This window comes from Pararge aegeria, chromosome 8 (genome assembly GCF_905163445.1).
Source record: "Pararge aegeria chromosome 8, ilParAegt1.1, whole genome shotgun sequence".
Taxonomy (NCBI): Eukaryota; Metazoa; Arthropoda; class Insecta; order Lepidoptera; family Nymphalidae; genus Pararge; species Pararge aegeria.
Genome location: NC_053187.1, coordinates 7,236,975 through 7,263,639, shown reverse-complemented (window position 1 = coordinate 7,263,639; position 26,665 = coordinate 7,236,975). Strand labels below are relative to the sequence as shown.

Here is a 26,665-nt window from a genome sequence, read left to right as displayed (position 1 = left end):
TTGGATGATATGTTTCCTAAAACTATATTTATACCTCCAGTAGGTTGGTATATACAGTTTGTGTTATAAATGGAACGTCTCGTAGACAAATCCCATCAAAATATGGAATACGTCCTCCGCCACACCACATTCAGTGCAGTTGGGTGTTGAAACCATATAAAGCTTTTACACCACGACAAAGGAAATAGGTGCGTGCTGGATATCGAACTCGGTCCTCCGTGGCTGGAGTGTTAACCACTAGGCTATCAGCGCTCTCCGCTGCTTCTTTAGGATCATTTTAATAAAAAAATTAAGCTGGTAATAAGACAAGTTATGAAAAGATTAGCGCTATCTTTATTCAGTTTAACATGAAGGTATTTTGTGCAGGTCAGTACATCTTCGTTCAGTCTTGTTAAGGTGCTTTTTGCGAAGGTTCATGAAGTATTTTGTAGATCAAACGTGTTGCGACAGATGGAAGTGATGATGAGGCGATGAATGGTGGACGATAGCGTTGAAACTGTAACAAAAAAATAGCATTAGAAAGTCATTCAAACTGATGGCTTTAGGAGCAGCATCGCTGGATGGTCGTAAGTAAATATAAAAATATCTTTGTTTAACCTAAATAAATCAAATGGGTGGATGTAGTTAAATTGTTTGTGTTAGTGTTTATTATAGTTTTCGTAAAAGTTGTGGATTATTTTATAACTATTTGATTTATATCACTTACACTTCAAAGCACGTACCTGCTAAGATTAGGGCTACAATTATTTTTTTAATAACAGTCAAAACATATATTTTTTAGAACTGCTTTCGAACGATTCGAACGATTTCATTTAAGTTGTGCATTTTTTTAATTTAAAGTTTTATTTAACCGTCTAATGAGATTTTTGGATCTATTTTCGGGTGGCGTCAAAATATTCTACACTAGAGTCTTGAAGAGCTAGTTCAATTAACGTTCCTAGTATCACTAACATCTGTTAGTAACCCAAATTCGAGTTAGGTGTTGTGCCTAACCTAAAACCCTAAAATAGAGGACACATATGCCATGGAATTGGACGTTAATACGCTGCAAATAATGAAGATTATGATTTACATACTAATTCTACGATATTTGCATTTAGTTTAAATAACTTGACGAACAATAGAACTGACAAGAAAACTTTTTTCTTTTCATGTTCCGACATGTTCCGCTTATTTAAGTTTACTCATTGGTTTGCATTACCTACTTCCTATTGATATAATGATCTTATAATTGAACGTTACGTTTAAGTTAACAAAAAGCTATGAAATATTTAGTATAAGAAATTATTATTAGTTCTAATTAATAGATACATAGAACACAATTAATTTATAATTGCTCATTAGTCTAGGAGATAGCTATTCCATTTGAATACTGATCACGAAGTGCTGAGTTTGATTTACTGCAGTAACGAAAATTGGAATGCATTGGCTTTTCAATAAACTCTTGGTCGTTGATCGGAATTAGGACTCGGCATTATCTTTTTCGTTGACTCGAAAAGCAATCGGTCCTAGTATTATCACTTACATGTAATAATAATCGATAAAGCCCACCAATCTGCAATGGAGTAGCATGGCGCGACCAAACACTATATCCCTTTTTTCTAAGTGACTGGATTCATGTGCCCAGCAGTGGGAATTAATAAGGTAAGGATAAATTATAGTACACACTTATTTTACAAATGTGAAAATTTGTGAAGATATCTGGAAGTTTTGATGCTTGTTAACCGATCGCGCATTAACGGCTGAATAGATCTTAAGTGGTCTATTTGTTTGTTTGTTATGTGCATCTTATGTACGGCTCAACCAATCTCGACGAAATTTGGAAGATATTGCACCATAATTATAAAAAACATATTCATATTTCATTCCTCGAGTAAATATAATATAAAGAACCTATGTTTGAATGAATAAATTAAAGAAAAAAACTTCGTTAAAAAATATTGTAATGAAATAAAAATGATTTTTTTTTCTTTTTTGTATTTGTATGATGTAATAAAATATAAATAACTATATATGAATTTTATTAACAGCTGGTATTTATTTCAAAGTTAATGTTGTCTTTAATAATATTGTTACAAGATCGCGAACACAAAATTTGTGGTAACATAATTGGTATAACCTTCAACCCTTCCGTCATACGCTCGCTATAGCTGCCTTGCTCTCGGTGTTCTAATCGAAATAAAACATTTCTCATTTAAATCACGACCGTTGGTAGTTTAAGGTCAATGTCACGTGTAATTTGGAGACTGTCGAACGTAATCAAAACTAAACTTACTAAAGTTCCAAATTAAAACCGTATTAAAACTAGGTTTTACAACAATATATAATGGCGCATATTTTTTTTATAAATTAACAAGCTTTGCCATGCGTTCTTTTTAACTACAAAAAAATATTAAATCGTGTGCTGCTTTTTCGTCTATGGCGCTGTGTTACAGAAAGTAGAATCACACTTTTATTGATAAAACTTTTTATTGATAAAACATTGGTGCAGGGGTGAGCGCTGTGTTTTATAACTGGAAGGTCCTAGATTTGAGCCTCTGCAGGTGCAATTTTGGAATTTACAATTTCTGAATATGTATTCGTATTTTTATGATTAGGTATTTCGGAATATACATTTGCACATTATGTAATATCACATATGTCTGAAGTGGTATAATAGCCCAGTGAGTAGGAGCTCAACTTACCTTTCGGGGGGCCGAGTTCGAATCCCAGCACCTCTAACTTTTATAAGTTATGTGCGTTAAAAGTAATTAATGATCACTTGCTTAAGCGATGAAGGAAAACTACATGTATTTTTACTCATTGTTTAAATGTATGCATTGGTAGGTCCAAAATTATCTTTGGAATCATGTTGTAAAAGCGTATACTCAACCCTACAAAGGAGGTCTGCACCTTTCACAGACGATATGCAGACTTGTGCAATTATTTAAATACATTTTTTATTCCACTAAAAATAAGCCTCGACTGCAATCTTCCCTGGCTATAAGTGACGGTTCAAGCTATGGTAGCGATAGTCTACCGTTCTGGGCTCTAACCCGGGACCTCCCACTTGTTGGTTCACAGCTCGTACTATTGCGACAGGTAGGTCGTAATAACCTCTACTAACAGTTTTTATAGTTTTCGACTGTAAATTCTAGAACAGGCACACTAAAGCATTAAAGTAAAAAAAAAGCTTATATTGTTTCGATAAACTTACCAAAACATTAATTTAAATTATAATATCGACTAACTTTTACTTAAACTTAACACTACATACATTACACCTTTTATTTACACATATATGTGGTTTTTGCTTATTTTTTGTTTTTGCTGAAAAGGATAACTTTATGACCTGAGTAAGTGATTTGATCTGCCACCTCTACGATTATGGTTGTAAATATCATTCAAAGAATATTACTCAAAGTACTTGTTTGGCTTACCCAGTGTGGTCGTCAGCCTTGTACTCTACTTTCCTGAAACGGCCGTCAGGTTCCACCAGTTCATAACCTCCTTGGACGACATCACCATGCCGGAACTCGTGTTGGGATTTTACGTCACCTGTGTGATGATCGTGGACTGAGTACGCGAATTTGTACTCTGGGAATGCCTGTAAGGAGGAAATTTATTTTAATATTAATACATAAGGAGTCGCGGTCGCCCAGCAGTCAAATTTTAATCTGATTCCTGATTTATAATAAATAAATTGAAAACACATTCATTTAATCTGTCAGTAATTTTGAAATTCTTTGTGCGAAATCCAATTATTTTGGAAATTTACTTAAAATCTTAGATCGAAAGAGCTCGTTTTTATATCCACTGCGACTCGCCACGCCGTTTTAAACAGCCGCGATGTTTAACAGCAAAAAAAACAACCAGATGCATACAATTAAAACAAGTAAAACTAATTTACATAACAATCAAATTGATCGTTTGCTACTGAACTATTAGTTAAAGTATATTGCATTTCAGTTCAAAGCACTCAGCGCCTTCCTCATATTCGAGTAGAGGTAATAAATTGATACGGTTAGTTAAGTATCATGTACGCGGTGACAGGCCTCGTTTGATGTTCATTCATGGAATCATTTTATGCAAATAAACTTTAACTAAGTTTCGTAACAAAGAAAAAAAAAATAGTTTTACATCCTCAGCGTATTCATGGATGTGGAGTGACACGGGGCAGCAGCCACAGGCGACGCGGTTACCCGTTCACATCCCGCCGAAATCTCGTGATTTGGCCCTTGGTTAATACGTCACTGCGGGCCACAGGCCTCCTTTCTCAAGAGAGAGAATTTTAGAGCATAATGCTCTTTCACACCAATTTTGCAATTATTCTTTCACACCTTCCATGAAGGTAGGCGGGTTTTGGCCTGACCGAAAAAAAAATACTTTAAACACGTGAACCGCAGACAAACAATGGGGAATTTCTTTCTACATAGTATACGAGAAAGTGTAATTAAAATGTTTCATGTTAGATATATCAGGATGTTGCAGGATGTTGATGTTATCAGGACGTGAGAGAAAGAAGGTATATGTAACGTGATAAAGGAAATGTTTTTGGTAAATAAAATAATTAGGATTTCCAGTAATTTTGTCACTTAGTGGAAACAGATAGACATAGACTACATTTTAATATAGGGAAAAATATTATGCTAAGCAACTACGTGTAACCGTATAAAAACATACTGTGCTGTTTACTGTTATGTTGCCGAGAAAGATATTATGTCATAAATTCACACAATTAAGATCGTTATGTCGATGGTTATGCGTATATGATTGTGTTTACACAACATTATTCGGTATTTATGCAGTAAGTAGTATATTGATAAAAAAGTATCGGGCAAATGCGAGATAGATTTACTCGAACTCGTCCTACAAAGCGCCGTTCTGTGTCCATCAATTTGAGGCAGGGTGTGAAGTTACTTGTGCCCGCAGCAGAACAGGCAACCACGTCCTTCAGACCGGAATACAGCAAAGCTGCTTGGCGACAAATATAAGCAAGGTCGTATTGCTTCCCCAGACGAGCTCTGTGTCACACCTACTTACTGCTTAAAACTAAATACGTATGTTCAAATTAATTAATTTTGAAATTATAATAGCAATAACATACCTATTTTTTATAGAGTATACCTAGTTTACGATTTTATATGTTGCGACAGCTAAACTACAAAAGATTTTTTACTAATTATTTTAATTTTTTTTTGACTATTCGAAATCGGTTAATTTACGTCCGCGATTGAGTCAACTCACGATATATAATTTTAAATTTTTCGTCCCGTTTTTCAATTTTCAGTGTCTGTTTCAGAGCTCATCGCAATCAACCGATGCGCATATGTCATCATATGCGCATCGGTTGGTTGCGATAATAGTAAGAATTCCGCCTTATATATTTTTTATTTAGGATTTAAATTTATCTTAAGATTAAGATAAATTCATTGAAAATGAGTTTAGCTCACACTAAAAACAGAGTCATTGTTGTGTTCAAGCTATCATTAAACAATTAATTTTAACCGTACATAGCGAGGCATTTTGTCAAATCGCGGATTTAATTTTAATTTGATAAATTCCTAAACAAAAATATTTAAAGTCTATAACTCACGTAATGGTCATGATGCGGGACATGGTGCACAGGTACATGTGGTACTGGAAGGTGGTGGTACACCGGCAGGTGATGAATGGGCACTGGGTGGTGGACTGGCACCGGGTGATGGATGGGCACCGGGTGATGAATTGGTATCGGATGATGAGGTCCGTCGTGCTTGATCACCTCTTGGTGGGATATCGCCGGGTGGTGGTGGTGATGATGGTGAGGAAACAGAGCGTTACTGGCGGATATAAGCGTTAACAGAGCTAATAGCTGAAAATAAAAATAGTTTTTAATTGTTGATTTTGTATAGAGTTGACGACCATACTTAGGTCGTAACTAACCGCTTCTAAAGCGTTTAAATAGCAAGCGCAACCTACCATTTAGAAATTATAAATTGGCGTAGCCAGGAATTGAACCCGTAACCTTTCTACTTATAAAGCCAGAGGATATACCACTGATATTAAATCAAGCAGTAAATCAAACAGTAATTTCCGACTATTATCAATTACGACTGCAGATAACCTACGATTTGTATTACCACGCCTTACTTTTTTACGTTAGAGTTGTAAAAATATTCTTTGAGCACCTGATTTGGAAGTCTAGTAGTGAAAGGAAGGATTTTTTTGGAACTCTACCTTTAAACATAACTTGGAACATAGTACCACCCCTTAAATGATGACAACGAAAGTTTGCATGAAAAGTCTCCGAAAAATGATATTTTGATTGATATTTTGGTTGAAAACAAAGAAGGAACACAGTTCTTGAAAAATTCAAACTTTGTAGAAAAACACTGCATTTTTCAAGTTTTATCACAATTAGAAACGTCGGAAACTTCAATTTGCTATTTTGACTTTTGCTTTTTTAGCTTTGCCTGAAGCTTGCTATCTGGCGACCGGTAAAGGCATTGCTGGAAAATTTCTACGAAAAGGGAATTGTTAGCTCCGTAAACTAAAAACGGCTTGTTTCTGAAAGAGTTGTGACGTCATTTCAGTATATCATATATATCATACAGTAATTCGCTAATGACACACCAATTAATGCGTTGGTTGGTGCATGCGTTGATTGCCCAAATTAATAAGTAAGCCAAATTACATTACTTTACTGAAGTAATCAAACGCTCTTTCAGAAACACAATTTGGAAACTCTACGATTCGCTTATACTCGTATGCCAATTAAAGAATTTAATAAATAACATCAGAAATTGGTAAAAAGTTTTAGTGGGAGCTGAGATAAAAAATATATCATATTTTGAGCCTTAAGATCGTCATATTAAATGGATTCCACAAATTAAAACAATGAAAAAAAACGGTAGCGCTCAGTTTGGTGCGCAACGAAATCACCGATTAATAGATTGAACACGAATACCTATTATAAATGCTAAGTGACGATTGGGTAGCACATTTATATAAATATGGTGTTTTTGAGAACATTAAATTAAAGGCTGAAGGCAGAATTCTATTCCAACATTTGAAATAATTGTACATGCGCTTAAACTTTTATTTTTGATATTAATTTAAATTTTAATCGTTTCCCCGCTAAGATCAAAATAAGTTTCGGCCAAAATAGCAATTGAAGGTCCTATAGGAACGATGTTAAAATGTCATATTATGCTAGGTCACCCATAGCTTTATTCCAGGCAACAGTTATAGTGTATTTTATCACTTTCAATCCCTGCGTTATTAAAAAAATAGCTGTTATCACTATTATCGAGAATCGCTTTTGTTTGTCAAGCCGGATATAGGTAAGAAGGTTTTTTTCATTTTTTTTTTTTACTAGATTTGATAAAAAGTATACTAAATTCCTCCCGAAGATCCAAACTTTATTTTTGCTAAATGTCTTCAAGATCATTGCAGTGGTAAAGCCGATCATAGGTGACAAACAAACAAACAGACACTTCCGTATTTTTAATATTATTATAGATAACGGCTAGTCACATGTTAGAAGACTATGTTATTTTATAAACACAAAACAATTCACACTTACTCTATACATATTTAAATAGAAAATTCAAGTCACACTAAAGAAAATTCTAAATGGAATCCAAGACAATAGTGGCTGTTTGTGACCTGGCTCATTAGCTTTTATAGAGGTTTGTTGTGGGAATTAATAGAGCAAAAATCAATTTCTCACCGTTTGCTAACAGATATATTGCAATATCTATATATTGCACGTGTGTCAGGAAGGCAATTATTGCCTTATTGCTCCTTTAACCTGAAAAAACTGATAATCAGTATTTAGTAGATATTGTTTCGTGCAAAACTGATAAACACGTACCGTAGTTCCGGCCTTGCCTTGAAGATGAAATATACAAGCTTCACTGATATGCGATGATTAAATAAGTGCACTAGTAAATCTTGACGTGGATACAACTATAATCTTACTACCATTATAAATACGAAAGTTTAATTGGATAATTGTTACTCAGTCATAGAGTATCAGAAAAAAATAATCTTTAGTAGTAAAGCTTTTGTTGCAGTTGAGTTGAGTGTGCGTTGAAGGACGTCTTCCAAGCATGTCCTAAAAAATGTTGCTCCTTTTTATAGTTTAACATCCAAAAAATGTATTTAATTACTCAAAAAGTAGTCCAGCACGCTGGCTCACACCTTTGAGAACATTATGGAGACCTCTTAGGCATGCAGATTTCCTCAAGATATTTTCCTTCACCGTTGAAGCAAGTGATATTTTAATTGCTTAGAACGCTGTGTGCGTTTAGAACTTAAAAAAGTTAGAGGTGAGTAGGTATGAGTGGTGAGTGGTGAAGTCCTAACCCCTCTAACTAATTGTTTAATTATAATGTGGCCAAATTAACGTGTAAGTAATGTTTGGAGTAACTGATTTAACAGGATAGTTGGATAAGTTTTTTGTTATAATTTTATGTTAAAGTAGGATTTTAGTTGCGCCAAAAATTACTACCTACAGTATTTTAGACTTATATATAGTTTTCTATCATCGATAACAGCAGTTTCTAATAATAGCACATTGAAGCCTGTGTTGAATTTTTTTAAGCCCTGTAATACTAAATTATTTCCAAGTACAATGTTATAACAACCTCTGTGTGAACAAATATAGCGTATAAGAAAAAGTTTGACAATACAAATTTGTACCTAGTCGTACCTACAGAAACAATAGTAAATTATGAAATGGCGTTTTGCCATGTAAATTAACACGACACTGGTGGCTTACGTTCTTGGAAAAGGTTTTTTAGGGCGAAAAAGTTGTGCCTAACTTAAGTATATAACTGTTATGTTTACTTATTTTCACATTTTTATTTCATATTATAATGAACTTGCACTCGAATATTTCTGGCGCAACGGTGAGCGCTTTGAATTTAAGTAGGAGGTCCCGGGTTCGATTCCCGGCAGGGGCAATTTTTGAATTTGTAATTTCTGAATTTTCTGGTCTGGGAGGCTTTGGCCGTGGCTAGTTACCAACCTACCGACAAAGACGTGCCGCTAAGCGATTTAGTGTTCCGATGTCGCGTAGAACCCGATTAGGGGTATGGGTTTAATACTTCGACTTCACTTTCGGTGAGGACGAGTTCGAATCCCAGCACGCACCTCTAACTTAGAAAGTTACGAGCGTTTTAAGCAATTAAAATATCAGTTGCTTCAACGAGGAAGGAAAACATCGTGATGAAACCTGCATACCTGAGAGTTCTCCATAAAGTTCTCAAAGGTGTGTGAAGTCTACTAATCTATACTGGGTGCAGGACTACGGCCTTCATCCCTTATTTTTTGTGGGAGACCTGTGCCCTGTAGTCTTTGTGGGTAGGGTGGTAACTAGCCACGGCAGAAGCAGACCAGAGAAAATTTAGAAATGATAAATTTCCATATTCCCCTGAAGGGGATAAAACCCGAGACCTCCTGCTTAAATCCACAGCGCTCACCGCTGCGCTTTGAAGGTCGTCTTCAATTTATAACAGTTCATTTTTACTCAGTTAAATACACAAAAACATTGAAGATTTATCCTGACCGAACCCTATTGATTTTCGGGATAAAAAGTATCCTATATTTAGTCCTGATTATTAACTATACATGCATAAAGTAACATTTAAATAAGTTCAGTAGATTTTGCATGGTGACGGCACAATCCAACCGATAATCAGACAAACAGAAAAAAAATCAAAATTAGTTTTGCGATCTATTTCTTAAGATTAACATCTTAAAAGAAAACCAAGCATAAATTTGAGGGCCCTTAAAAATAGTTGTGGCATAATTGACAGAATCTTTCAAATGAAAAGGCCCAGAATACAAATAGCAAAAAACCCATAGGAAATGAGATAAGTTGACAAAAAAGCGCAATAAAACCCATTTTGTGACCTTTGACCTTGAAATTTAATAGTTGCTTAAACCCTACCATATGTAGGTTTTGAGACAACTTTGAGGGTGTCAATATACAAGTATTTACAGACTTACAGCTGGGTATCTCGAATTCCGAGATTCTTAGCTAATTTAAGCTTAAATGACAAAACGAACATAATATGCATATAATTTGACTATTAGTCATAACCGAATAAATTGTATTGGATAATCGAATATCTTCCTACATCAAAAAATTATGTATGTTAGTATAGTTTTTTTCTAGCCCACAATTATCCAAATTAAATTAATTAATTTGACGATTGTGCATAAAAACAAATTACTTTTTTCCGGGAAAAGCAACTCATTAACTATATAAGCGAAGGAATGAAATTTATATTCTTAGTACAACTGCAACAAATGTAACCGAAGGTGTGATTTAATTAGCTAGGTGCGGAATAATTAATGTTAAATTATTATTAGATGATTCGTGAGCGTGTTTTGTATGATTTAGATTTTAAATGTTAGTAACAATTAATTATATTAGAAATTTATAACCTCAGTTTTATGGTACTCGTATTAGCAAAATCGTTGTTAGTTATGCTCCGCTTTTAGACTCAACAGTTAAAGCTGTGAGTTTTTCGCCAATTGTTCAGTGTTAGAGTTAAATCCGATGGTTAATTTATCAGATAGTTAAAATCTAAAGTTAATTCTAGCATGATATCGTTAAGATCGGTACCGAATTTTATTAACTAAAGTTAAGAAAAATTTAGAGCTTATTACGGTAAAAATAAAATCTTAGCAGCATTTCTAGATTAATATCAAGTGACCAACAGGATAGCGCGGATAACTTTAATGAAAAAAAGTAGAAAAAATCATAAGTAAAGATTCAAAAGCCTTGTTACAAAGGATGAAAGTTATAAACTCAGGTTTATAACTAAAGGTAGCAAAAATTGGGAAAGTTAAAAAATTAATTTAAATTACATAAACCTAACATTGCGCGTCGCATTGATTTCGTATTTGTGGGCTAGTTTTGTGTAAACGTATGTACTTATTTCAAAATATTTATATCATAATTATATTGAGTTTCATTTTTGAAAAAGATATTTTTCATTTTATTTAAATATCGTTTTCTGTAATCGAATTTTTAGTTTTCAGTAAAAACAAGGACGAAGTCGGTTAATCACTTGAAAATTACGAAACCGATTTTGATGAAACTTAAACTGTTCTGTTATATGAGGTAAACGTAAACATGAAACAATTAAAAAATGGTCACAACAGTTTAACAGTTTCATACTTACAAGTTGAATTACCATCTGAATATGTGGCAGTTCCTATAATATTACAGAGTAGGTGCGAAAGGTAAATTAATGCGAAATATGTAAGTAAGCTTTTGTTTCACTCTCTTAACTTCATTACATTGGTGTGTAAGTACGAGAATTTGGGTGAAAGATGGTGATTAAAGTCTAAAAACGAAGTTGGTATTAAATAAATAATATAGTCAAAATTAACTTCTTTCAAGTAGGCTTGTTTTTTAAGTATTTAAAGAAATATTAAGTCTGTTCAAATTTAAAATTACTGAGAATCAAAGACAATCTTTCGAGTTGACGTGAGTTGTGTTACATAACAATGCTTTATCGAGTCACTATGACTAAGTGTAACAGACAAATTGGTTCAATTTGTTTGCGGATAAAATAAGCAATTTCATTATAAATGTGTGTGAGTTCAAGTCGTAACAATTTGGCAAAAAAAAAGTTGAAAATCAAGACAAATTTTTTGTACCGCATTGCTGGTTAATGGAAAAGGAAACCAATTATTGTTAAAATCCTTGAATAAAAAGTTTGTCTCATGTAAACTTTTTGCTGATATTTAATTTTTGCTTTACATAATTTCCTACGAAATAAAGTGCTATTTACCTAAAAAGATAGTTACTAAGTAAAAGTAACTTTGTCAAGTCCCACGTTCCCACGTTCTCACAAACAAAGAAGTTAGGAATAAAAGATAGAATTTTAAATGACAATAGTGATAGTAAATAGTTTAATGATTGCTGTTCTTGTGCTTATTTATGGGTCTATGTCTAAATTGACAAGTTAAAAAAACGGTAGCAGTCAAAGCCATTGTGAATGCCTAATTAGGTACCTACATATTACGTAAAAGCATTTCATAGAGTGGATTTAACTCCGTTGAGCCTTACGGGATGGATTTCGAACGTTTCTTACTAATAGGACTTTTTTAAATACACCATATTTAATTTGCGATAAACCGCTTAAATTTGGAAACTTTTTTTTTTAATTTACACAGTAAGTGATCATTTTGAAGTCAACTTCTTAGTATCAACCATATCCAGTAACTTAATTAAATAAAAAACACCTGTACCTGTATCTTCATGCTTCTGGACCTATCGGTCTTTACATCGCGGAAATCAACCATAACGAGAATTAAATAGGGGCTGGAAAGTAAGGTTAAATTAAAAAAAGTTTACTCTTAAGTTATTATTTAATGTTATTTCTTAGAATGTAAAAAACTAAATACGAAATCGCTTAAGTAAATTGATATGTCAAATGTTAAATTATTTCATTCATGAGAACCAGTGATAATGTAATCAATAAATCAATGTCTTTGTATATAATTCATTTTGTCATGTACTTGTCAACGGTATAAAGCATACATTATTAGATACAAAGCGTTTAAAGTTTACTATCACCGGGAAAGTACTACCGCCATTCTTATTTATGCGTACCGGTCTGAAGGACGTGGTTGCGGGTGTAAATACACACAGGTTGATGGGTACAGGGTGACATTTGCAGGACGTGTTTCTAGCATGCCCAGCGACAGTGTTTTTCTACCATAAGTTATCTAAAAATTCATAATACTTGTAATATTTAAGATGGTGGATCGCAATTATCTTTTATATAGCTATTTATGAATCACTGAATATTTTCAGTCATTTCAGTTCCACGTCGAAATTCAGATAAGATGTCAAATTGTGTGATTAATTAAATAATTATTTGTAACGGGGGTAACGATTTTAATATAATTAGTTTAAGAACATTACTGATTTCTTTATTGTATGTAGTATTCACATATCTATTTTGCATTTCGACACTATGAAAATAAAAATAATCCAAAAATGTGCTTGCTCAGCTAGAATTAAAACCATAAACCAATATAACCTATATGTTCTGCAAAAGGTATTAAAATATTCAGCTTTAAATGGTAACTAAGAATACCGAGAATATTATGCATAAAGCGTGTAAATGCTGAACATTTCTGAACGCCATTGCTCTCACGCACGAACAAAGGCTAAGCGTGTATACATACTGACTGTTCATTAATTAGGTACTTTTTGAAGAATTTGTAAACAGTCACTTTATGAAGAGTAAGGGACTGTGATTATTGATTACACCTATTAGTTTCAAACTTATTGCCCCATTGAGAAACTGTTCCAACAAGTTACTAACTGGTCGTTTTCATTCAGAGTGATTAGTTTGGGAATTTCCCAGGGTTACTTGGCTGATAACTAAAATTTTATAATTATTCTTTTAATTCCTTACTTCACGATTTCTTCGTCGGAATGGAAGAGAGAGCAAAACCGTTGCATTGCCAAATAATTAATTTCCTTTTACTGTTTACAATGTTGCTGACTTATGGCCATAGTTTAGTTATAAGTTTACGAATGTGGTTATTACCGTCATCTCACTTCAATGTTATCTGTATGCTTTAAAATTGCGTTCTATAGCAAACACATTTTTGACTCGAGACTTTGACTTTATAACTTAGACATTTATATTTATGAAATACACATAGTAACGTAATAAATTTTTATTCAGAAAGCAACAGTTGTACACTCACATCCAATTTTGTATACCGATGACAGACTACCGGTTGGCAACTGTCGAGTTAATAACTGAATAGGCTCGTAGCATGTTTGCAATTACAGAGTGATTTATGAGTATCGAAATTCTAGTTGAATTAATATTTTGATCTAAAAAAAACCTTAAATAAGAATGTGACTTAAGTAACTTTTTGTAAATATTTACTAAGTTGGTAATTGAATGCCAAAAAGTCACTAATTCAAGATAATATAATAGAATTTAGTGGTATTCTCAATTTTCTAAATAATTTAAACAAAAATAAGAAGAAAGAAATTTATGTCAACATTATTTAAAAAATACTTTGCTTCATACTACTAATCATTTCAATCACCAAGATACACCTAATCTATCGGTGAAAACTGTATTAAAATCCGTTCATTAACTTTATTTTAAACACAGATAAAGCGCATCGATTTGTTATTGTACGATAGAAAGGGACGTTCGCAGTAGATTTTATAAAGTCCGTGTGTCTAAGGCTTTATGTATGATCGACAGCGTAGATTTTTATTTAATTACAAGGTCACGGCGTCGATTTAAAGTATCGATTCGATATTTTATCTGGATCACTTTGGTAGTCAATTTTGTTTTATGAATTTCTCAAAACAATATGAGGAGATTGAAGCCTTGATGTTATTATTAAATAGCAACACGTAAAAGATTTTGTTATTGAAAAATAAATTACTAACTTTTTATTAGTATTAGACGAGACGAGACTTTTGTCGGCATTTACCATGGGATAAAAGGCATCATACTACTGTACCATTTATTTATACTGTATAGCACAGTATACTATTATAAAACCGCTTCACTTTAAAAACTAATTACTGAGTACTGATTTGGAGATTTTTTATTGATTAATCTATATCTTGTAGGTCGGGTAACCTTACTATAATAAAGTAGCGTAATTGAGACATTGTTTCCATTTTATGTTGTAAATTACATTTGTCAACCTTCCATGCAATATATTATATACGTCAATCATATAACGAACATTTCGAAATATAACCTCCGGGCAGCGAAGGAAATTGAGGTAATTTGTTCCATGTTGATTATGCGTCTAATGCGCTTTGTTTGTGTTACTGTATGATTACGTTCAAATTGCCTTTGTCTATTGTGGAAATCACCCTTTTTATTAGCTAGTGACAAACGATGCTATTCAAGATTGCAACTACGTGTGTGTTTTGCTTAGCATACGTAAGTTTTACATATTTCATATTTATATTAAGTTATCAGTAAAATTTAATAAATATTATATCCATAAAACGCACGCTATTAATTTTAAATGTAAAACGCATCCTTTTAGAATTACTAAATATGTTAAGATTACTCAATGAATAAAATTTTAAAGATGTTTATTTTAATTAAAAATTATCATTGTTGTATATAACATAATGTTTATAAACAATGCATTGTTAATTACAAACATTATGTTATATACTTAAGTACTAAGTGGAATGAATGTGCTTTTAACAAAATTGCACAACAGAAAAATAATTGTTTTGTTTTTACTAATTTGTTATTTATTTTCTCTGTCACGAGAGCTATTTTTACATTCGTGTTACCCAATACATGTAAGCATTTATAAAAATGTTATACGATGCTAAGTTATAGTATGTTTTGTAAATTTTATATACTTAAAACAGTATGCTTATTACTACTAAATATTTAATATAAGTACTGTAATTATTGTTCCAAAACTCCAGTATTATACACGCAATCACGCGTGTTTGGATGATGATTACACTAATTATTTTAGGCCACTGAATAAAGTAACGATTCAAGGATGATTTTGGAATTATTAAACGTGGTATAAGAGTAGATATTACTTTTCTTATTGAGACGAAATTCATAAACATCTTAAACATAAAAATTACTATTTACCATATTCCGTAGTGAACTATCCGATTTTTCATTACGACTGGTATACTTACTCGAAGTGACTACGTGATTGATTGATTAAATGACTACAATTGTTGATTCAAATAATACGAAACCGTTCACACTATATATCGTTGTAATTTAACATCGATAAACTTGTGCTCTTGTGTTATAGTGCCGATTATGAATGCACCAAATCCTTTTCATAGTTAATTTTACTCAAATTTTACAAAAATTAAATAAATATATATATTTGAAGCTTATTCTAAGAGAATAAGCATAGAGGCATCTATGCTTATTCTCTTAGAAAAACGATGAAATGCTTGGATCTATAGTGTATGATTCTATTAATTCAAGAAAGCAAGAAACACTTAATACAAATATTATTTGAAACTGTAATTTCAAGCACTCTCAAAATATATTGATATTGAAATGCCTGCGAGTTGTTTATAATGTTCTCAAAGGTGTGTGGAGTCCACCAACCCATTGGTATAGTGGAGGACTATGGCCTTAACCCCTTCTCATAATGCGAGGAGACCCGTACCCTGCAATGGACCGGATATGGGTTGATATGATGACGATATTGAAATATCTTGATAGCACGGCTGTGCTGTTTGGTATCTTTATTATATATGTCTTGTGTGCGTGTGTATGTTACTGAACTCCTCCTAGACCGCTGGACCGATTTGAGTAAATTTTTCGGTATGCGTTTGGGTGGCACCCTGGATGGTTTAGATTCACAAATCAGCCCGACAGATGGCGCTGGGGTCAGCTAGTAATTCTATAAATTTTATTTTATACCAGTATTATTAATGGCTGTAATCTCATTACTTCTCTTAATCTTTTATAAAATGAAGATATTTTTATGAACGTTTTGGATTTACTTACATTATTCTATGAATTGAAGAAATAAAAAATAAAACGAATGTATACTGATCAGCAAAGAGTATTTTATTTACAATTGTTTAATTAAGTTCATTAGAGTTACATACACATACATAAATATCCCAGTCATCAGTCATCCATCACGATTATACCAATATTACAGCTAGGTTGTTCAGTAATGGAATCCATGGTGTCCATGCGCTAATGGGGCAATAGCGATATGTGCGATGGGGGCAGCGTGAACGACGGGGGCTGGGTGGTAGCCGGCGGTCTTGTGGACGACTGCGTTGAAACTATGGACAAAAAAGTTAAGTGAGTAACGATAATGATTATGGTTTTTTAAACTACGAGTTAGCATTTTATTGCAATCACAACTGATGGCAAGTGATGACGCAGTCTAAGATGGGATTAACTGTTAGGGGTATAGTAGTTATATTAAACTCATACCCCTGATCAGTTTTTAGCGACATCGTACCGGAACGCCAAATCTTTTAGCGAAACGTCTTTGTCGGTAGGGTGGTAACTTACCCCGGCCGGAGACCAGACCAGTAATAGTAAATTCTCAAATTGCCAAAGTGGGTCTAATCCCTTACTCCATCTCTTCTGTAAGAGTGGAGGCTTTACATTTCTTATTTTTCTCTGCTCTGGTGTGGTCGGGTATGGTGGCTACTTATCACTCTTATGACAAAGACATACCGCGAGAGTGATTTAGCGTTCCAGAGCGACGGCTCCGAAACTGATACAGATACTGATAAACCACTTACAGGTTATCCTGCTGCTATGTAACATTCAGATTTATGTGCAAAACCATACAATATATGTACACGAATACCATATATGTGTTATAAAAATATTTTTTCTAAAATACCTAAGGCGTCAGCTTATCCTTTACCACATGGTGACGGCAGATTAGATGCCCTTCTGTTCCCCCCAGAAAAGGCAGAGTCATCTGTGCTACTAGTACGATTTACTGAGTTCACCAACCCGCGCGGCCTGCCCAACGTGGTGATCACGGGCAGACCCTACCGGTTGAAGAGGCTTTCACTCTAGCAGTGGACTGTTGTACGCTATTGATGACGCTTACCCATTGTGGTCGTCAGCGGTGTATTCTACTTTGCGGACGGAACCGTCAGGCTCGACGAGGGAGTAGCTTCCGTGAACGGAACCACCGTCGCGGCTCTCGTGCTGGGACTTGTGGTCACCGGTGTGGGGGTCGGCCACGGAGTACGCGAAGTCATATTTGGGATGAGACTAAAATACAAAAATAGTTTTACGATCAGTACGACAAGTTCTAGGTTCTAGAATGCTTATCAACGACAAGCGGACAAATAGGTATGATTGGAGATTTTTTATTTTAGCCCCGCAAAGATCCTTTAAGCTATGTTCTGTACGCCCTTTTTCGCTGACGAAAAGGAATTCAGAAAAGTAGAGAATACCTACTTTATGTAAAAAAAAACCACCCGTACCCTGGTTTTTTTGGTATTAAGTTTACAATTGTAGTTATCGCCATAATCTCATTATCGCTAATACATTTTTGACGGCCGATTGGCGCAGTGGGCAGCGACCCTGCTTTCTGAGTCAAAGGCCGTGGGTTCAACAGGAATGTTTTTCAGCCTCTGGGTGTTTATATGTATTTTTTAAGTATTTATGAAAAAGTATTCATCAGTCATCTTAGCACCCATAACACAAGCTACGCTTACTTTGGGGCTAGATGGCGGTGTGTGTATTTTCGTAGTATATTTATTTATTTAGTAAATTTATTTTTATGAAATGTGCGCATCAAAAGTACCGTATACCTATTTCGTAAGCCTATTTCAAAAAAGAAATATTTGACCATGACTTAAGTTACTTTATTCAATTGAATTTTATTTTAATCTTTGATTAAACAGCGTATGTAACGCTTAGTTAATGTAAAACATAAAAGCTACTTACAGAAGAAAAAAGTACTCAATTTCCTAATACAGATAATAGACAGAATATAATTCGTTAAGAATTTGAGAAGATATCAAATCTTCTACAATTCTGTTTTTTTTTTTAATCTTCTTCAACTACGCACAATGAAAAACCTGAAAATAGTAATTACGTTTCCCCTACGTATTTTTTTTTAGTTATTTTGGGTTTTTTTAAATGATTAATATTTTTGAACTGCAGTTTCTGCTAATAACCAGAGTAAAGTATTATTCTAAAAAACAGTTTTCATTTACTTACATGGGCAATGGCGATAGGGGCAGCGTGTACATAGGGAGCGGCGTGTACGATGGGAGCAGCGTGGACTACTGGAGCAGCGTGGACGATGGGAGCAGCGTGGATGATCGGAGCGGCGGCGTAGTGCACGGGGGTGTCATGGCGCACGATGCTTTGGGAAGACACCGCCGATGCGTGGTGGTATGGCAGTAGGCCAGCGTTAGCGGCGGCCAACACAGCGCTGAGGGCGACGATCTGAAAAACAAAATAACCTTATCATTCCGGCCAAAGACGACACACAGGCTATACCGCCCAAAAACGATTGTTTTGGGGTAGGTACAATAAAAAAAATTGTATTGTTTATTAAACTAATAAAATTAATAAAGACTTCTTTGAATTAAATCTTGGCGATTATGGCAGACTCTAAAAGAAACTTTGGTAATTGTGAAAACAACTCGTAAGCAACAATTACGACCAATTTTAGTATCTATACCAAAATCTAATGCAAACAAAGATTCACTTGGCAACTATAGTTCGCTTTTTAAAACATGGAACCAGGCATAACCCCAAAAATTTACCTAACCGTCTTCTACCGACATTCGGCGTACTGAAAAATTCTTGGACTCTTTGAGGTTGGTTGGCCATTTGCTTAATACTTAGTAAATTAAGACTTCAATTTGTATACTAATGGTTTCGAGTACAAGTACTGGTTACTCGACTCTGTAAAAAAGTGGTTCTGTATTGTCCGATGAGATGCGTTACTGTCCTTTGAGGAGTTCAGCAGGTCCAAATATTCTCGATAGGGTAACGTCGCGAAAGAGTTAAAATACGCTCTAAATAGATTATCTCGATTTGAAAGTCGGTTGAATAAGGTTTACGCAAAGGAAATAATCAGTTGTCGTCCTAAAACTCATTTAAGTTATTTACTTGGTCTACAAGAGATAATTTAACATTTTAACAAATGCATAGGAAAATAATTACATTGTTAGTTATAATGATTTATGTTCTTAATAATAGAAAAAAGTTTCCTACAGAGAAACCTAAGTATAGATTATTAATTAAGTTCAACTTAAAAGTGTTATCTCTAGATGTTTTATGAAAGCTTGAATATCAAAAGTTCACTTACTTTTGAGAACATTTTGCCGTTGTTAATGAGAGCAGGTGACTGATACCATTATCGGGTTCGGCTGGACTTTTATATGAAAAGCAAAACAGTCATAGTCCTGCGAGTGGTGGGGCTTGCGGTCACTTTAGTTCCGTAACTTTGACATAGCGAGGTCGTTCGTAGCGCCTTCTGTAATCACTAACTCCCTCACCTCGTCGCCTGCGCCCTGCGGATATTATCTACATCGATGTTGCGTTACACACTAATTGAACGTACTTTTATGCTATCGTTGTAATTACGGTCAAGTTAACGCTTTATCTCTAAGTTAAATGAATCTATTTCGAAATTATTTAAATACAATAGGTACTTCAATCAATGACCCTGGAAGTATAAATTTGAATTTTGTATAGAAATGAATTTTGTAGTTCTTTTCTGCCCAATAATTGTTCTTATAAATCAAAATTCAATATTAGAAAAAACATTTATTTCAAGTCTGTTTGTAGGGACTCTACCAACAGTTCGGAAGGCAGATTCAAAACAAAAAAAACTCAGCAGATTGCTCTTTTTCAACATCATTTTACAGTTTACAATGTTAAGATTTTATTATCTTGTGAGAAATGAGATCAATCAGCCGTTAAGAAATTCATCAATAGTATAGGAACTACGATTTATTAAATGTATTTTTAAAACACATTATTTAAACTTATACATTTGTGGGTCCAAATGAATTATATCTATACAACATGTGTTGTTTAATCAAATTGTAGATCCCTTATCTTATTTGAAAATATTATTTTCTTTGATAGCTGTATTTCATCATGAAATTAAAATATAAAATGATATTACAATTTTTTGTTCTTATGATACACAATTTTCACACTGTAATTACTTTTTAAATTCTGGTGAGTATTATTTTATGATTTTATACCCAAATATAAATAATTTATACACAATACAATGAATTTTATTAAAATAGCTAATTTGTTCTTGCTAATATTCATCTGCCTTAGAGAATAATTTCCCGTCGCCCTTTACACAAAACGTTTTTTAGATTATTTTTTATTCCACTCCAAGTTTGACTTGTAAGCAAACTCTACAAGTGGTAAGTGATCTAAGATTTAAAAATGTACATCCATAACAAGGGATAAGGCAGTTACATTAAACTATAAACGCTAATCAATTTTTACTCGTCAGCATATCTTTGTTGGAACTAACCACTGCTGAAACCAAACAAGACGATTGAGAGATTATATCATAATTATACTAAGGCAGGGTGGCAGAAGTTACGCTCAGCGGGCTGAGCTATTGGGTCTTGTCACAAGTCATATGAATTAGTACCAGCGGTTTAATACACAGTGGGCAGTTCCGGCCAACCAAGCATAGAGATAGGCCCAGGAACAGAACCCGGAACCTTCACTCATAAAACCACAATGGTCACCACTGCGCCAGGGAGGTCGTCTAGAGTTAAGACAGCCTAACTGGCTCACTTGAAGTCCGTCAGTCACGGTACTGTCGGTATAGAAAATAGAGAACATTATCGATAGGTTATTCAAGCTCGGATATTTACTACTCAAACACCTCTCCACGCTTGTGAGACTAATCATTCAAAATCTATCTTCATTTTCATAATCAAAACTGACACTAATAGTACCTACCTGTAGTCGGTGATTTGAGAGTTCAAGATGTATGATGAAGAAAAACGGGCACGAGTTTCGAAGCCTTTATTTAACATCTTGTTACATAAAACTAATTATATACAACAATAAGTTATTGGAACCAAATACTCGTAGATATACATACATGTGAATTCCTTGAAGAGTATGTATAAACTTGACCGTATGGTTAAGTTAAGTAATTCTGCTTTTTAATCAAACATTGACACCCCCTGTCCCGGCGCTATCATAATCTACAAGAATAGCGGGGCCGCCGGGGACTAGGGGCTGTGGTTTTTTAACTTCCCGTAATAGTTCTGCCAATAATCATCACGCTTGACTAGTGGATTGGTGATCGCACTGGCCCTCACCGATAACGCTGCTGCACGTTCCCAGTCAGTGGATTTTGGACCAGCTGTTGTAGTATGGCTATACCGCCTATAATCAAAATTAAAAAAAAAAAAAATTATTTCAAGTAGTCCTATTATAAGCACTTTTGAAACGTCAAGTCTGTCTTTGTGTAGTGACTCTACCACCGGTTCGGAAGGTAGATTCTACCGAGAAGAAGCCGGCAAGAAAATCAGCAGTTGCTGTTTTCCAATATCAACAATTTACATTTTACATTTTAAAATTCATTTTTCTATCTAGTGAGAGATGAAAGCGGAGCCGGATGCTTCCAAGCCACCTTGTCATTAAGAAATTTATCAATTATATAATAACCTCGCTGTAATAAATGTGTTTTAACACATTCTTTAAACTTATGCATTGGTAGGTCCAAAATTAATCGGTCGTCATGGCCTCGTTGGTAAGTCAGCAGGGTGGACCACGGGCAGGTGAGGTCGATGATTGGGGAGGCTGACTGGTAGGACTAGTCTCTCCCTTAACTAAAACGTCCAACATAATCCTCGTCCCAAGGTGGTCGAATGGCGACTCCGCACCGGTAAACGCAGCGTTGGTTGACCTCTAACGAGGTGGTACATTGCCAAGAATCTGTTTTTTGTGGAGGAGAAGGATTGAAGAAATTATAAATGACACCATACAGATGCTCCTGCTTTTCGCGGATTATAGCAAATTAAGCTTTCTTTTCATAATATATCATGGAATTCGGCAAAGTAACGCCTGCTTCTATCCAATAGTATGATTACGAATTTGTACTGTATAAATTAATTTCTTAATAGAATAACCGAATATATTGGCACGATCCAAGGATCCCAGGAGTTCGTGATGGACTTTTTTTCTGTGCCCATTAATTTGAGGTGTAGGTATTATGTCTCATTGCCTGTAATTTCACGATACTCTTCAGTCGGCACCGCAACAATGCGGCTTAGCGGCAGAAATAAGCATGGCGATAGTACTTCTCCGGACGAGCTCTGTCACACAAAAAACTTTACTCATGCGAAAATCTACCTGCAGTCAAACATAAGCACCACTTGAAAAATGAGGCAGTTAAAATAGAACAGCTAAGTTACCCAATAAGACTCTAATGTTAACAAACGAAATAAAACTTAATTTTTTTAAACAGGTAATAAATTTGACAGAATGCAATTAATATAATTATTTCGAGTTGAGAGCCGTTAAGTGGACAGATCATATCAAAATAAGTGTGGCGTATAACACGCATATAACGCGTTATTACTACACCTGAATGACTTGGTACCGCGACTTTTCTGACGCCCGTATTACGTCGGGCACTATGAGCCGCAAGGGTTCAAGTATTACAAGCCGAACTTCCACTATTACTAAAACCATTATAATAATCAGTGTTTCGTAAGCAATTGTTTGGGTATTTTTGTTTAATCAGAGAGAAATAAAAACAAATAAATTAAAAATTACTACGGCACACATCGCCATCTAGCCCCGTAGCGTAGCTATAATGAATAATATACAAAATGAATGTTCATCACACAAACATTTTCCAGTTGTTGAAACCGAACCCACAGCCTTGGAATCAGAAAGCAGGGTCACTACCCACTGTACTAAAATAACTAGATAATAACGGGGATCATATCATTGTTCTTTTTTGTGATATTAGAGTATTGGATGGCGTTACATTTTCAGAATTCCGCGATATACAAGGAGTTATGATAAGCTTCATTTGCTATACTCCGCGAAAAGCAGGAAAATCTGTACGGCGTTATTTATAATTTCCTCAATCTTTATTCTCCGCACCAAACAGATTCAATGTACTCTATACGCTCGTTTCTACGACATCGAAGCACCAAGAAATTATCTATTACACCGTACAGATTCTCTTGCTTATCGAAGAGTATGGACAATTAAGATGTTCATTGGTATGAGAGGTAAAATTAATGTGTTTATTTGTTTGTATGTAGTGGTTATGTTTGTAAATACAGAATCATCATTATCTTATGTAGACTTAATACGCCCTTATGAACGTTAGGGCTAGGGCTTGGTCTAGGGCTTCGGACTCCCTTGCGGGGCGACCTGAGACCCGGCACGGCATCTTACTTTTCAGACTTATCTGCATTATTAATTTAAGCAATTAAAATATCACTTGCTACAGAATAGATTTAAAATAAATCACAAAAAAAGCAACATTGTCTCTTAGTAATCTTCTTCTTCAACCCTTTTCGACCAAATTGATGTAGGCCTCCTTCGACATCTTCCACTTCTCGCGACATTGAGCTGTGTGGATCCATTTCGAACCGGCTACCTTCTTCACGTCGTCCTTCCAGCGCATTTGTGGTCGTCCTTGAGGGCGCTTATCTCTCAATGGCTTTCATTCGAGGAGACGTCTCTAAGTAATGGAAAAAAGGTTTAGTTACTAGATAAGAGACTTAAGAAAATATATAATAGTGTTAAAGATTTTAAACTAAGTTTTTCGTTGTTAATCAACATTTCTTAAATATAGTTCAACGGGTACATACCACGATAATATTTTGGATTTGTCGATATTTCGACCCACGGGACTGCCTCCCGTCGTGACCACGATTCATGCAACTGGGTCGAAATATCGACAAATCCAAAACATTATCGTGGTATGTACCGTTTATAATAGTGTTCTTACCTACCGAAATATCGAATTTTTGTAATTTTTTTTAATGCATGTATAATTTCGAAACCGGCAGCATTTGAACCTGCGATTCTCTGGCAATCGCGGCCTGAGGGTTTCACGGTTAAGCTACGGCTCTCTACTAGTGCAGTGTGTTCGGTAAGGGAAGTCTTTGGTGCGGTGAGAAAATAGTTGAACATGCTCTTCCGATATTCTTTAGAGCTTCTTACTCACTCACTCATTACAGAAAGCGCCTTACATCTTGTTTTCTGATCAGTTGTCGTTAACTAACTAACAAAACCAATGAGTCAGATACTGTCGAAAGCGTGTTTGTCTGTTTGTTACCATTAGGTTATAGTATAGTGTATCGGACGTGAATTAAGGACACTATTCTGGAAAAGAACTAGGGAAATTTTCTGTGGCTTTAAAAACACTTCTCATCTAAGTTAAAGATTGTTAAATTTAGGATGGAGATTGCATTCTCGAGGCGGACATAGGATTCTTTTTATCTAGGAAATTAAGAAATCTTCTGCAGGATTTCCAAAAAACTGTAATAAAGAATTGTGCACTTCATACTTTATTAGATACTAGCTGTTGCCCGCGACTTCGTCTGGGTTTGGTTTTGTTTTTTCATGTAGCATTAAATTTAGCTGCAGTTCTAAAAATTATTAAAGTATTCGGTATCGCTAAGCCTTTAATGAGGGATTTTCTGCTGTCCGCTAAGGAGTTCTGTTCTCTATCTCCAAAAACAAATATTATTACCTCCATAGTACAAAAATAATTATTTAAATCGGTTGTAATTTGTCGGAGTTATGGTGTAAAATCGTCAAGTACTTTCATCCCCTCTCTCAAAGGAACCGAGATTAATGTTGGGATAAAAAGTATCCTATATTACTTTTAGCACTTCCAAGAATATGTGTACAAAGTTTCATCAGTTAGTTAACCAGTTTTTGCGTGAAAGCGTAACAAACAAACTTACATTGACATTTATAATATTATTAGGGATAGGGAAGTAGGGATAGGGATAGGGATAGGAATAGAGATAGGGATAAATTTCACAATAGCATACCTAGTTGAAAATCTATACATGTGTTTAAATATATCTCTTGCCCGAGCTTAGTATAACAGATCCTACGCAATTGCGAAATGGTGCGATCAAATGCCCTATGACATCGACCACACAGCGGTCAAGTATTAACATAACCGACACAATATTCGATTTCCAAACCTACCTATGTTGGTAATGTGATCGGGTGCAGATAAATTGAGTAATCAAGCAATTGATGAATAAAGAACATTGTTTATTGGGACATAATTAAATGGGTCTCATGCTGCGTAGGCCTGGTCTTTCAAATGGTTTTCTAGCTCGTAGATTCAAGTTACGAGATAGGGCTAACAGTCTCTTATTCGTGAATAGATAAATAATGTGTAAATTAACATTATTCTAAGGTACTGCCAATAAATTAAGCTTTTCAAGTGAATTTAACAACGACATAGTTAAAATCTTTATTTTAAAATATATCTTTTGATAGCTGTTCCCGCGGTTTCACATAACGCAATGTTTTTATATTTTAGACTTACACTTACAACTTAACCTTAGTGATGCCTTGTGCAAAAGACTCTTGTTGAGTGTTGTCTTGATAGTAAAACTGCTTTTTGGTTAGGAATAACATTTTATGTTTAATAGTATTTAAACAGCACTTTTTAATTTTGAAACTATTTGCGATTAAAATGTTGTATAGTGATTATGAGTCTTTTTTAGATCGACTATATCGCAGTAATTTTGTAGAATGTTTATTCTACAAAATTACTTCTACAATCTACAATAATTACTAATTACGTCTGATGAACCATTTGGTCAAAGCACGTGAAAAAATCAGCTCGTTGGCATTTATTCTTCTTGCTTGCAAAGCCCTCCTGTCGTTGAAGATAAAAAATAATTTCATCTATCATCATCACGAAATCTAAACTAAACTAAGATCAGAGATCAAATCGTTTTAACACAAAATATATAATAATAGATGGACGAGTATGTATCAATATTTGGTTTTATATTCGCTATTACCTTTATTTAAAGTTTTATAAACCCCTTCTCACTGTGGGAACCCCGTGCCTTGTAGTGGTGGCATTACGAATAAGTAATAACAAAAAAATCGAATACCTAGGCCATTATTACGTAGCAACGTAAAATATGACATTGGAAAACTTCTAC

General features: G+C 34.5%; 1 protein-coding gene across 1 annotated transcript in view; it reads right to left on the bottom strand.

Moving 5' to 3' along the window:
* Window positions 1-19,822, bottom strand: part of LOC120625988 — a 35,528-nt gene extending 15,706 nt beyond the window's left edge. Inside the window, exons 1-7 of the mRNA XM_039893269.1 lie at window positions 19,810-19,822; window positions 18,708-18,938; window positions 17,584-17,750; window positions 16,678-16,792; window positions 5,576-5,833; window positions 3,420-3,586; window positions 439-496 (exon numbers count right to left, since the gene is read on the bottom strand). Of these exons, the coding sequence (XP_039749203.1) occupies window positions 439-496; window positions 3,420-3,586; window positions 5,576-5,833; window positions 16,678-16,792; window positions 17,584-17,750; window positions 18,708-18,938; window positions 19,810-19,821 (1,008 nt within the window). The 5' untranslated portion in view covers window position 19,822. The remainder of the gene's footprint in view (window positions 1-438; window positions 497-3,419; window positions 3,587-5,575; window positions 5,834-16,677; window positions 16,793-17,583; window positions 17,751-18,707; window positions 18,939-19,809) is intronic.
* Window positions 19,823-26,665: the final 6,843 nt, after the last annotated feature.